This window comes from Pangasianodon hypophthalmus, chromosome 3 (assembly GCF_027358585.1).
Source record: "Pangasianodon hypophthalmus isolate fPanHyp1 chromosome 3, fPanHyp1.pri, whole genome shotgun sequence".
Classification (NCBI taxonomy): domain Eukaryota; kingdom Metazoa; phylum Chordata; class Actinopteri; order Siluriformes; family Pangasiidae; genus Pangasianodon; species Pangasianodon hypophthalmus.
The window spans coordinates 5,123,770-5,137,500 of NC_069712.1; the positions used below are offsets into that span (position 1 = coordinate 5,123,770).

General features: G+C 35.6%; 1 protein-coding gene across 1 annotated transcript in view; it reads right to left on the bottom strand.

The window, feature by feature from the left end:
• arhgap10 (Rho GTPase activating protein 10) overlaps positions 1 to 13,731 on the bottom strand; it is a 92,824-nt gene that overhangs the window by 27,861 nt on the left and 51,232 nt on the right. Inside the window, exons 12-17 of the mRNA XM_053232405.1 lie at positions 13,583 to 13,622; positions 12,774 to 12,842; positions 11,210 to 11,284; positions 5,560 to 5,644; positions 3,041 to 3,099; positions 2,266 to 2,371 (exon numbers count right to left, since the gene is read on the bottom strand). Coding sequence (XP_053088380.1) covers positions 2,266 to 2,371; positions 3,041 to 3,099; positions 5,560 to 5,644; positions 11,210 to 11,284; positions 12,774 to 12,842; positions 13,583 to 13,622 — 434 coding nt within the window. The remainder of the gene's footprint in view (positions 1 to 2,265; positions 2,372 to 3,040; positions 3,100 to 5,559; positions 5,645 to 11,209; positions 11,285 to 12,773; positions 12,843 to 13,582; positions 13,623 to 13,731) is intronic.

Genomic DNA, 13,731 nt, shown 5'->3' on the forward strand with positions numbered 1-13,731 from the left:
GCCAACACTGTCAACTGAATGTACAGTACAGGTATTAAATGGGATTTAACATTATAAAAAGCATAAAAAAAACATATTTCTATTTTAATTACCCAATTATAGGTTTATGTCTCTGTTTTTTAACCAAATCAGTTCATTGTTATTGATTCACTGGCTCTGTAGTACGCAATTTTGGCACAAAAACATTCTCCGGGATCAATACGTTTTACTTTATCTTACTTTATCTAATCAAGCTCTCTCATCTCATCTTAGCTTATCTCAGCTTGTCTTATCTCATCTTATGTCCTCTCATCTCATTTGATCTCATGCTATCTTATCTTCTCCTCTTGTCTCATCTCATTTTATTTCATCTTCTCGTCTCATTTTCTCTCACATCATCTCATCTTATCTCGTCTCATTTTATCTCATCTTAGCTTATCTTCTCATCTTATCTCATCTCATTTTGTCTCATCTCATCTTATCTCATCTTAACATCTTATCTCATCTCATTTTGTCTCATCTAAACTAATCTCACTTTCTTGCCTTATCTCGTCTCATCTTTTCTTAGCTCGTCTTATCTCAACTGATTTCCTCATCTTATCGCATTTCATCTCATTTTGTTTAATCTTCTCATCTAACATCATCTCATCTTCACACTGCATCACATTTTATCTCATCATCTTATGATTATACACTCAGTTCACCTCATCCTATCTTCTCATCTTATCTTATCTCACCTTCTCATTTTTTTTCTTCTCAACTTCTCATATTGTCTTGTCTTATCTTATAAAGATTCTGTGCCGCTCCCTGATGTTTATTTAGTATTAAATCCAGACTAAGAGTTTTGGCTCTGGGGTATTTATTTGAAGTGCTATGTAGAGTTAAGAAGAAGAAAATCCTTTAATTTCTATCGCGGCTTTTGTTCTCTTGTCTTGCTCTGATGGAGCAGGGTTGTGAAAGTGATTACTATTGAACTAAATGGCCTCTGTAGAGCTGATTTTAAAAATAAATAAATAAAGAACAACTCCTGTTCCTACACTTCATAGCACTCAGGCTTTTAAAAAGCTCTAAGTGCACAATTAACGATAAAGATTTTGTGTTGTGTTAGTCTCTCTGAGTGGAGAAACGTGTTCTGGATCTCTGGTGTATATTTAGGTTCAACCTGCTTTAAGATTTCATACATTCTTATACGGTATTTAAGCTGTCGTCTTACGCGCTGTGCCGCGAATGTAAAGGCGACATGTTAAATGTGTTCGATGTGTTAAATGGGTGACAAGCTATAAAGTCTTTCTATTTATAAAGCGTTGATGTTCAGGCGTCTGAATGATGCACATTTCTGAATTCACTTCAAGAGTTAAGCTTAAAAAAAAAAAAAAAAAAAAATCAGTGACATTGCCAATTAAACATCGTTCAAATCCAATTTCAGATAGAACGGTGGAAATGTTGGCTCTTTCTCTCGTTTTCTAACCAGCTTGTTTCAGAGCCAGCACTTCAGAGTGACTAAGGGGAAGAATTTAAGAGCAGATCACCCAAATTTCATTTCCGATCGCGTACCCGCTGGCACAGAATCCTGCTTTTTTTTTTTAAACAAGATGAGACTGCCCAGTTCCCAGGAGCAACAGAGATTATGTACTTATCTTCAATTTCCTGCTATTTACACTATATTAAAATGGAGGACACTGAAAAGGTGGGAAATCGTTTGAACAGCTTGCTAACATTTAGAAATGTCTTGTTTTATCAATCAGTCAGAAGCTTTTACGTAACAGCGAGACTATTTTCCAAATGCGTGGGTGGGGTAATCCTGCGAATAAAACGTAGCTCTTAATCTCCATCACTTATTATTAAGATCTTATTTCCCCAATATATACATTTGTGATGTGCGTGTGTGTGTGTGTGTATGTGTAGTTTTGCTTTATTCTCCTCTGAGCTTTCTGCATGTGTGTGCCGTTGCCTTGGTGACTGAGGTAAAGCTACTGAAAGCCAGAGGTCCCTGTGCTAGAGTGTGTGTGTGTGTAGGGAAAAAAAAAAAGTAATGAAGATTGAGTATGAAAGGAAAGGCTTTAGGGTTAATGACTGCATGGCGACGAGGGACGGCCTTTTTCCTCAGAGTGTGAAAAGAGGGAAAAAAAGAACAAGCATGAGGAAAACACACACACACACACACATATATATGTATATATATATATAAAAGCTGAAAGAAGGACAACCAGTGAAGAAAGACCTAGAAGGAAAGTGAATAACAGAGAGATGGCGTAGAAGGAGGAGGAGAGATGGAGAAACACTCACTTTGCGAGATGTTTGGTGACCAAGCTCAACACCTCTCGGTTCTTCTCAGGCAGTCTGTGCACCAAGCAGTGAATGGCCTGAACACGGGACTCTGGACTCGCACTCTCTGTTCACAAAAAGGAAGTCAAGAGTGGGTGATTTAACGGTATAATTTCAATTTTTTTTTTTTTTTTTTTAAGTATCATGGGCATTGTCACTTCTTTACCTTGTGAATTATTTTTTTTTTAACTAATCAATCATTTTATTTTTCTGCTTGATCCGTGTCAGTCACATACGACTTATTTTCAAGACCATAAAATTCACTATATTAAATATTAAATAATAAACTGCTTCACATGGCAGTGCCACAAAAAAAGCAAAAAAACATGGATTATTTTCATATAACAGCATGGCACAAAGTGTGTTATTCCACTGCAATTTGCCAACAATCACAAAATTGAATTTGTTAATGAACGACATGTCTACGGTTTTCTCTATGTATCACTACAATTATTATTCAGAGGTATCAAAGTGCTTAACTGACACCTGAAGCTAGATCATTAACCTCAACTTTAGTAACCACATACAATTAACGTTTAGGAAAAAATAATTAAAAACCCCCTAATTTATTGTTAAGTTTTATAAATATGTATTTACGTTTTCCTGATAGCAAAACATAAAAGAGACAAACTTTTTCAGACATTTTTTAATTTTCAGACATTTTGTAATCAGATCAATTCTGATTTTTTCTGATTTGACAAATTTTAAGCCATCATGAGTAAGTAAAGTCACTTACTTGCAGGGACGATGAACTCCTTATACAGGGCGTACGTCATTAACGGCTCGGGAAGACTCCTACAAAGGAGAAAACAAGAAAGAGAGAGAAAGATATAGAAAATAAGGCGGTTTATTTATTTAGACCTACACACACAGAAAAGACACACATGTGCATACATACGCAGATACTAGCGCATAAGGAAAACAAATAAATAAACAGAAACATTATTTAACCACAAATTCGTTCCACACAGACATTATGTATTAATATAAAACATTTCAAGCAAGAAGTGTGCTACTGATCAACATTATGTTCTTCACCTCACAATTAAGGGAAAAAAAAATATGTGTCTCTCTCAGATTTAAAGCGTTCCCATAGTACATTACACACTGCATATGAGTGTTTGTCTCAGACGAGCTGGTGTGAATATTTCAGAAACTGCTGATCTTCTGGAATTTTCCATACACAATAGTTTCTAGAATTTATACAGAATGATGCAAAAAAAACAACAACATTTAACCACTCTTTAAACAATGCAAAACAACGGGCATTTTTGTCTGTATAAAAATAACTAAACCAAAAATGGCTACAAACAGATATCTAATATTGTAAACAAAATATACTACACGTTCACCATATCTTAAAAATATATAAATAAATTTAAATTCTTCCAAAACTTTAAATGAATAAACAAAGAGCCTGATCTGGGGACTTTGAGAATGATCGACTGAAACATAATGAGCTCCATAGCAGAAATAGAGCTCCAAAGTCGGCTAAAATGGTGTTGGTGTTGGTTTGAAAGCTTTGATGTTGTTTGAAAGATACTGAAAAGCTCTATTTACTTAATCTTTTATTGTCCCCCTTGGGGGCACTTTGTTTTGCAGCAATGGAATTGCTGTTATAATGTAGTAGTGTAACCGTATGACGTATAATGCGTGTTGGTCGTTGCAGTCCGGAGCTATTGGGATATCGGTCTTCACAAGTGCAGAACTCACAGGCCCTCCACGAAAGACGAGATCATGTGACCAGAGTGTTCTCTATATGTTTTAACTCTTTGGGTTGTGCAGATTGGTCAAAGTGGTCAAACAGTGCAACTGCACTACATAATTGCATAATTAATAGAATGCTGAATTGCAAGATGTGTATCACACATGCTCATGATGCACATCGGAAAATTGTTGCATCGCAATGCATTGTGTCATTGTGTCGACTTTATAATCTATCGTTACACTCCGATTACAAAGTCGAATCTCAGCATTTTAAATGCAGAATCAATGATCGTGTCACCATGTTCTTAGCGGAAGCAGGGAAAAGTAGAATGAAAACAAGGATAGACCCAGCTGGAAACATTTCTTGAGGAACAGCTGAATGGAAAGAGTTCTGTATCCCATGACCTTATGACCTCAGTATCAAAGCACTTCCTGTGTGAAGTCACATACAGAAGTAGCCAATGAAAACACGGCGCTGTGTGTCTTCTGTAACCTTGCTCTCCTCGGCGGTGATGGATGGATGAGCCTGGCCGTGTGATTCTGCTCCAGATCTCTCCACAACGAGCCGACTAAACTAAACACTAACGAAATCATGGGTTCTGACCTTCCTGCGTTCACTTACTATGAATTATAATTATGGATGGTTTTTGTCTCTTAAATTTCAATAAAAAGAATTAAACAACCAAGCCAATCCTGACCTGATCATAATCCAACACTGACTGTTGAAATGGTTTCGAAAAAACAATTCAGTTTTTTCATTGATCGAAAACCTTTGGTGTGTGAAGCGTATATAGCTACCAAGTAATGGAAATTTTTGTCACCCAAAATATTTTCCATACATAAATACCCAAATCTTCAGGATACCTACTTCACATTTTAGTCAAAATTAATTAAATAAATAAATATACCTATGATATAAATAATAAAATGAAAAAATGGAGCAATAAATATATAAATGAGTGAAAGTCAAGGTAGACTCCCTATACAAATGTACTCCCCATTCCACACAAAATAATCGATAGCAAAGGATTATCCAGTCACTCAGTAGGTTCAGCCTCATTTGTTTTGACTGATAGATTACAAAAAAATGAAATATAATTGTGTTATTATGAAGTAAACATGTCATTATACAATAACTCTGTCATCATGAAGTAAATGTCATAATGACGTAAATGTGTCTTTACAAATCAAATGTGCCATTTTGAAATAAAAGTGGCATTATGAAATAAAAGTTGCATTACAAACTAAAAGTCTCTTTATGAAATAAAGAGTCATAACGTGCCATTATGAAAACAAATCTCATTACGAAAATTCATCATTGTAAAAAAAAATATGTAATTATCAAATAAATGTGTCATTATGAAGTAAATGTTTCATTTTCAGCTAAAGGTGTCAAAAGAAAAAACACTAGCATTTAACTACATTGCAATTAGCAAAATTTAGTCATGTTTATAGGAAAGGAATATTTATGAAAAATGACTTCCATTATTTCACTGCATTAGCTTCATAGCTCCAGCATAAACGTGATGAAGCGTGCCTGCCTCCTACCTCAGGTACTGTTTTAAAGCGCTAGTGATGGTCTTCACGTCCCAGTCCTCACACGTGGCCAAGTCCACTTCACTACTCTTTTCATCTGGAGAAAAATAAAACAAAGAGAAACATGAACGGGACATGACATCACTGCGAAAATGCTGTCACTCACAATCATAAATCTGTGATTATAAGGCTACATTAAAAAAGGATATACACACCTATATTCATAATATTTTCACTTTGTAACGTAATTTTTTTGCTGGAACATGAAATAGATGTGCAGCAAGTAAGTAAATATGCATATTACTGTCGGTTCTGAAAAATCAATATCAGTATTGCAAAGGTTTAAATAATGAATTAATAAATTCATTAATAAATGACATATTGTGCAGCCCTAATCACTTATTTAAAAAAAGAAACTTTCCAGTTGAAGACTGAAAAAAGACCAGGTGATTATTTATTTATTTATTTATTTATTCAAATCTTCAACTGTCGAGTTTCGATGAGTCTGAGCCTCAGTTTCTCGTTCTTGGCTGACAGGAGTGGAACGTGATGTGGTCTTCTGCTGTTGTAGCCCAGCCATCTCAAGGTTCGAGGTTTTGTGCATGCTGAGATGCTTTTCTGCTCATCACAGTTGTAAAGAGTGATTATATAGGTTGCTAAATCCTTCCTGGCAGCTCAAACCTATCTGGCCATTTTCCTCTGACCTCTCTTATCAACAAGGCGTTCCCACACACAGAACTCACCCAGTGGTTTTTGTTTTTTTGACCACTCTGTATAAACTCTAGAGACTATTGTGTGTGAAATTCCCAGGAGATCAGCAGTTTCTGAGATACTCAAACCAGCCAATCTGGCACTGACAACCATGCCACTGTTAAAGTCACAGAGATCACACGTCTTCTCCATTCTGATGTTTTATGTGAACATTAACTGAAGCTCTTGACCTGTATCTGCATGATTTTATGCACTGCGCTGCTGCCACATGATTGACTGTATAGATATATGCATTTACATTTACATTTACGGCATTTGGCAGATGCCCTTATCCAGAGCGACTTACAAAAGTGCATAAATGTGTACAGTAAAGTGCGTACAGGTGTTCCTAATAAAGTGGATGGTGAATGCAAATTAATTGATTGATTGACTGATTAGTTAAATACCTTGTATATTACTGATAGAGTTGAAAAAATCAATATCAATATTGTAAAGTTAATTAGTAAATGATGTATTGTGCAGCACTAATGACATTAAAAAGCAGTTTTTTGGGGTGAAAATGAATGAATGAATGAATGAATGAATGAACGGAGTAAATCAATCAATCAATAATTGATTGTAAAACCAATCAATCAATAAATTACTGGTAGTGAAGAAAAATCAATATCCTTATTGCAAAAGTAGTTAATAAATTATATATCGTGCAGCACTAAATACTTCCTGGAAAAAAAAACAAAACAAAAACAATAAGACCAACTGACATAGATAACTTGGCTGTGATGAGTAGGTCTGTGATCACATCCTATCAGAACTAGCTTGAGGTCTGATGAAGTATTAAATTCACTCTTACATATGCCTCAAACGTTGAGAGAACACAGGAAAAAAGAAAAAAAAACAAACATATAAACCTGCCTTTGCAACAACTGAGACATGGAGGGAGAATAAGGCAGGCGTAAGTGTAAATGTGAAAAAGAAAGAAAAAAACATCAGAAAGTGTGATAAAAGAGCGAGAGACGGAAACGGAAAAGACAGAGATGAACAAAAACGCAGGTATAATCAGCAGGAAAGCTCACAGCTGCACTCTTTCCATGCAGAGCAAGATGAACACTAAACTGTTTGGCTCAGGTCTAAAATGATAAAAATGACACTTTATTCATTTACTCCAATAAGTAAATGAATCCATTCGTTTACTAAATTCCAGTCTAATCCAAGAAGACCTCCCCTGCACATTTATCACAATTACCTGGCTGAACAAAACGGCTACTTTTTTCTCAGATATTAAGTGCTATAAACGAGGTGAAGCATCTTTGTTGCTATGGAACGGTCCGAGTATTAACTCTGGACACGTTTCTGTATTACAGAAGAGAAACATATGGAGGATCAGACTACTTCACTTCAGTAAAACCGTGCAGGAAAGAAAACACTTCAGGTGTAAACCTGTGAAAATGCACTTTCTGGGGTGAAAACGTGTCACATCGCTTTCAACTTCCGAGCAACTTTGGTTAAGTGTCTTTGGTTTCACGGTACAACAGAAGCATCTAACACATGCAAATGAAATGTCAGGAGTGCTTCACTCCTTACAATGCTCTTTAAATCATACTAAAGAGTTTAGAAAAATAAAAAAAAAAAAAATTTAATCCTGAGGCTCTATTCAGAGCTGGAAAGTTCAACAGATGTGGCATAGAAATAATATGCAAGAATCAAATAAACTCCAATTAACCTAAGAGTGACATACTATAGTCAGGTCCATAAGTATTTAGACAGTGACACAGTTTTGGTCATTTTGCCTCTGTACACCACAATGGATTTGAAATGAAGCAGTCGAGATGTGAGTGAAGTGTAGACTTTCAGCTTTAATTCAAGGGATTTAACAAAAATATTGCACTAACCTTTTAGGAATTACAGCCATTTTTTTTTTTTTTTTTTTTTTTTTTACACAAAGGAGTCCCTCCATTTTCACAGGCTCAAAAGCACTTGGACAAACTAACTATCATAAATATTAGGATTATTTTTAATAATATTTTTAATGACTGCCTTTCCAGTCAATGACTGCCCGAAGTCTGGAATCCATGGACATCACTAAATGCTGAGTTTCCTCCCTCGAGATGCTTTGCCAGGCCTTTACTGCAGCCGCTGTCAGTTCCTGCTTGTTTGAGGATCTTTCTGCCTTCAGTTTTGTCTTCAGTAAGTGAAAAGCATGCTTAATTGGGTTGAGGTCAAGTGATTGATTCGGCCATTTAAGAACATTCCACTTCCAAGGTCTTGGATTGCTTTGGCGGTACATTTTGGGTCATTATCCAACAGTTTTGCAGCATTTGACTGAATCTGAGCAGAAAGTATAGCTCTATATGCTTCAGAATTCATGCTCCTACTTCTACCAGCAGTCACATCATCAATAAACTCCAGCGACCCATGATAAATGCCCCTGCCATAACACTGCTTCCACATGTTTGACAGATGAGGTGGTATACTTTGGATCATGAGCCCTTCCTTTCCTTCTCCCTACTCTACTCTTCCCATCATTCTGGTACAAGTTAATTTTGCATCAGAAATGGGCAGGCTTTTTTTTTTTTTTTTTTTTTTTTTTAAGAGAGATTTTTTTTTTTTAGCGAAGTCTAATCTGGCCTTTCTGTTCTTGAGTTGTTCGCATCTTGAGGTAAACCGTCTGTATTTACATTCATGAAGGCGTCTCTTGATTGTAGACTTTGACAATCATCAAATGCTATTGGCTATTGACTCAAATGCTATTGGCTGTTGTGTAAGGTAAGTCAAAATTTCAATATCATCCTGACTTCCTGTTTCAAAAAGAAATAAGTCAATATAAGGAATCAAATCATGGCTAAAAATCTATTCATGGTGACTAAGTGCTAACTATCTACCATAATACTATATCTATCAGGGAAACACGCTGCTGTAGGACCTTTAGGGGGTTCCCCAGAAGGACAACTGAAGAACCAGTTTTTAACCACAATTAAGGAATTTAGATCGCAACCTTTTTTTTTAGAGCTGATCTGAAGGGCGTGTCTTTGAGGTTTTATATGGGCTTGAAGACACGCCCATCAGGCTGCACTCTTGTTTTGTGGACGGCTGATACCATATGGCAGGTTGGAGTCAATCATAAGAAGTAAAATGGCTGCTGCTGTGGTTAGGACGGTGATAATGGCTGTTAAACTCAAGGGTGGACGGGTTCAGGTCGCAGCAGGAACTCGGGGAGCGTGCCGATTCAACCGAACGATTAGAATTCAGAGCACAAGGCCACTGGCTGGGGCAACGTCTGCAGGAGAAGGGAAGAGACGAGCAAGAAAGAGAATGAAGGAGAGAGAGAGAGAGAGAGAGAGAGAGCAAAGCAGAGAGTAAGGGTAAAGGGGTGTAGGAGAAAAAAAAGCTGAAAAGTATGAAAGTAAGATGGAGACTACAAACACAGGCAGAGCAAGAGGGATGGCTCTGAGCTGAAAAGAGAAAGTGACTGCAGGATAGAGGAGAAATAAGAAAAAGAGGAAAACCAGCAGAGAGCAGGTGGAAATCTGATTGCTAGCCTGCAGCAACAGAGCCAAGTGTCACCGACAAGGACAGGACAGTGGGACAGAGGAATAGAGACAAAGAAGGAGAAAGACACGGCCCAGACGAGAGAGTCGTCTGAATTCCAATGAGGCAGAGATGAAATTTTGGCTTCGGGCCCAAAACTTCTCCAAGTCAGAGTTCTTAAGCAGAGTCTGGAGTGAAATGTACAGGAGTATACGCTCTTACACCGCAGCGCTGTCTAATGCTTAAATCTGATTGGTTAGAAGGTGTTCATTAATTTGCTGTAACAGCAGCTTTGTCAGTAGTGCAGCTGCAAACCACTGGTTTATATAATGCAGTCATTCTAATAGGTTATCGTTTCTATAGTAACAACCTACACAGGGACTCATAAACTACATAAACGGATTAAAATAAAAAAGTGTCTAATTGTCGATATGAAGTTTTCTGTAAGCAGATGTTTATTTAACTTTGTTTATTTTTAGAAGGAGTCTCCACTGTCAGTGCCTTGTAACAAACAAACTTTGTGGTTTCTCTGTATAATGAAAAGCTTCATTTTTTTTGTCTTATTAGCATCAAGAAAGAAAAAAAGAAAGAAGCTGGTGAGGAAACAACTGTTTATAGGTGCAATAACATAACTGAGAACAGGAACGAACTTGTGTCATGGATGTTCCATAACATCAGATGTATCTATAAGTGGATAAAAAGTATGATCGTTCGTTAATAAATAAACAGTTGTTTAAATGCAGTGTTAATAAGCCGTGTTAAGAACACATTTCATCATCTGCACCAGTTTATTAGTCGAAGAAACTCTGACAGGTTCTTGGCAGGAAGTTGTGGAGTTTGTAGTATGATTTCATGATAATCTCTCTGTTATAAATGATTTATTGACGTAAATAAATAAATAAATAAATAAATGTCTCAATGCACTATGTGCTCGGTTTCTTGTGTTACTATTATTCATGTGCATAATACAGTCTGTTGCACTTTTCTAAATAATTCTACCAGTATACATAATGAATGCATTATAACATGATATAAACACAGACGTTCAGAGTTCATTAGACTATGAACATATGGCCTTCAGAGAAAGTGTTTTGAATTATGTGAAACTGAATTATATTTCTTAATTGTTTATTAAGAAATCAACACAGGGTACTGCTAATTTTATTTATACAGTAATACGTTCAGAGTGAATTAACCAGAAACCAAGACTTATCTACACATTGCTGTTGCATTCTTCACTGCAGCTTTCCAGCTTTTCATGGCATTGCATTGTGGGAAACAGCTTAGGAAGTCTGCCCAAGTAGTACATCATGTAAGATATTGTAGCATAATGGTAATATTCATTGGTTCTGTATTGTGTACACACGACCCCGAGCCTGTAAATGCTGTTTTAAGAGGAAACAGACAGCGTAAGTGTGTAACTTACCGATCATCAGACTGAGCAGCTTCTGCACCTTGGAGCTGACCCCGACCACTCTGTACAAGCCCTGGTCATTGATCCCTGCACACATCCATCACAACACACTGATCAGCACTCAGCGCTTACTAACACACTCCCTGTAGTACAGATTAACAGCTGTCCATTCCCCAGCCTTGTCCCAGCAAAGTGTGTGTTTAACTCTGACCCAGGCACATCAGGTGCGCAGCGGGGCCAGAGGAAACCGTGAGCTCAGTCTGCCCTCTAGTGTCCAATCACACACGTGCAGATCACAGTAACACACCCACACTGACGCCGGATTCAGCGTTCAGTCTACTCTATTCAACTACACACTATACAATAATAAAGTATATATATTATAGCACACACACACACACACATACATATATATATATATATATATATATATATATATATATAGTATTGCTTTATATATATATATATATATATATATATATATATATATATATATATATATATATATATATACACACATATATATATATATATATATATATATATATATACACATATATATATATATATATATATATATAGCTCGACATTAATATAAAGCAATACTATAGATCACAAAAGAGACAGAAAAATGAAAAATAAATTATTATACTCATAAAAAATACATATTAAAATGTATGTATGCATAAATTATTTATTATTTATAAATACAATTAAAAACATTTGATTTAATGCCTGAGAATGTCATTTTTATTAGCCATTTAATTTTTTTTAAATAATCATTAAACATCATTATTAGACAGCAAAAAAGTAAATAGGAGATTTACTTTAGGAGATAATGTTTATGTACATTTATTCCTTTTATTCAGAGGAAAAAAATCTACTTATAAAAATAACATGTTTAAAAAAAATCTACAAAACTTTTCTTCTATAATATCAATATTGTTCTCTCTCTCTCTCTCTCTCTCTCTCTCACACACACACACACAGACAGACAGACAGACAGAATGAAAGAAAGAATGAAAAAGAAAGAAAGAAAGAAAGAAAGAATGAAAGGAAGAATGAAAGGAAGGAAAGAAGGAAGGAAGGAAGGAGGGAGGGGAAGGAAGGAAGGAAGGAATCTTTGAGTCACTGTGAAGACCTGAGTAGATGAGACTTGTCTTTTTTGCCTCTAAAACCTCTTCATTTTTCAGAAAACAAGAATGAATATGAATTAGTATCGTTCATGTTCATATTAATATTAATATCAGCTCTCTGCTGCTTCACAAAGCACTTAAAGAGGAAAAAAAATCCAGATTTAAAAAACACCACAATAAAATAACAATAAAATTACAAATGAGTCTAAGTGCCATTAATTTAAGAACATACCCTCAGTGGCTGTATTTTAAAAACAGCACATTCTGTAACATTTTGAAAACTCTTTTTGTCTTTGAGCTGTAAAAATGAAATCATCGAGCGCTGACTCACTGCGGCCTGAGCAGCGTTACCTGGTTTGGTTGACCATCCTATCATTATGGATTTAGAATAATAATAAAAAGTGAAGTAAACAACATGAGAGCAGTGTTTACAGCTTTACCTCTTGCTTCAACAGCGTTGATTGAATTCCTCACAAAATTCACGCCGACGTCGTCCAGCTGTGCATCGACTGCAGAATAATGAAAAAGAAAGCTTGCGCTCAATTCGCTTCTCTACGTGTTACTGAACACAGAACGATTATTCTGAACAGAATTTGAATAAAAATCTTAATGGATAAAATACCAGAAATCGAAAAATAACGACCTAATTACACAAATATCTTAAATCTCGCTAAGAAACTCAGAGCTGCGTCAAATTAACAAGAACTTACTAAACCTGCAATCTGCAGGACTGGTGTAAGAGTTCCTGCTGGTTTGGTCTCACTTTGAAATAAAAATAAATAAAATGGCTGCTCTTATACAATACAGGATACAGACAAGTGCAAAAGTTTGCACATCCTCAGAACAAAATGAGGAAAAACAATATAAGAACGTAGTAAGACATTCAGTGTTTTTTTTTAAATAGATATTGACCAAATATTGTATATAAGATATTAATAGTAAAAAGTTATAAATCTGCATCTTTCTAAATGTGATATAAATATTCTCCAATAATGTGCATGCCCAAATATCAGCCTCTGTATGCTTTCCAGCCCCTTTTCAAACTGTTTTCACTCTTTTAACTTCTCTGTGTTTCAGATTGTTGTGTTGTTGCTGAAAAGAACTACAGTTCATTCTTTTCACTATTTATTTTATTTCATTTTTGTGTGCAGACCGACTGAAAAAGACCATTGAAAATGCAAAGGGGATGCAAACTTTTGCACCCTGCTTAAATTTGATGGTAGAATAACATTCATGAATAGAAACTTACTTCCTCTTTCTTTTGAATATGTTGTCCCGAGATGGTGAACCTGAAATAAATGAGAAACAAATCGATACATCTTTTTTTTTTAATAATTAGAGCATTTGTTTTCATACAGAACCAGAATTGTATTTGTTACACATCTGGATTATTACACA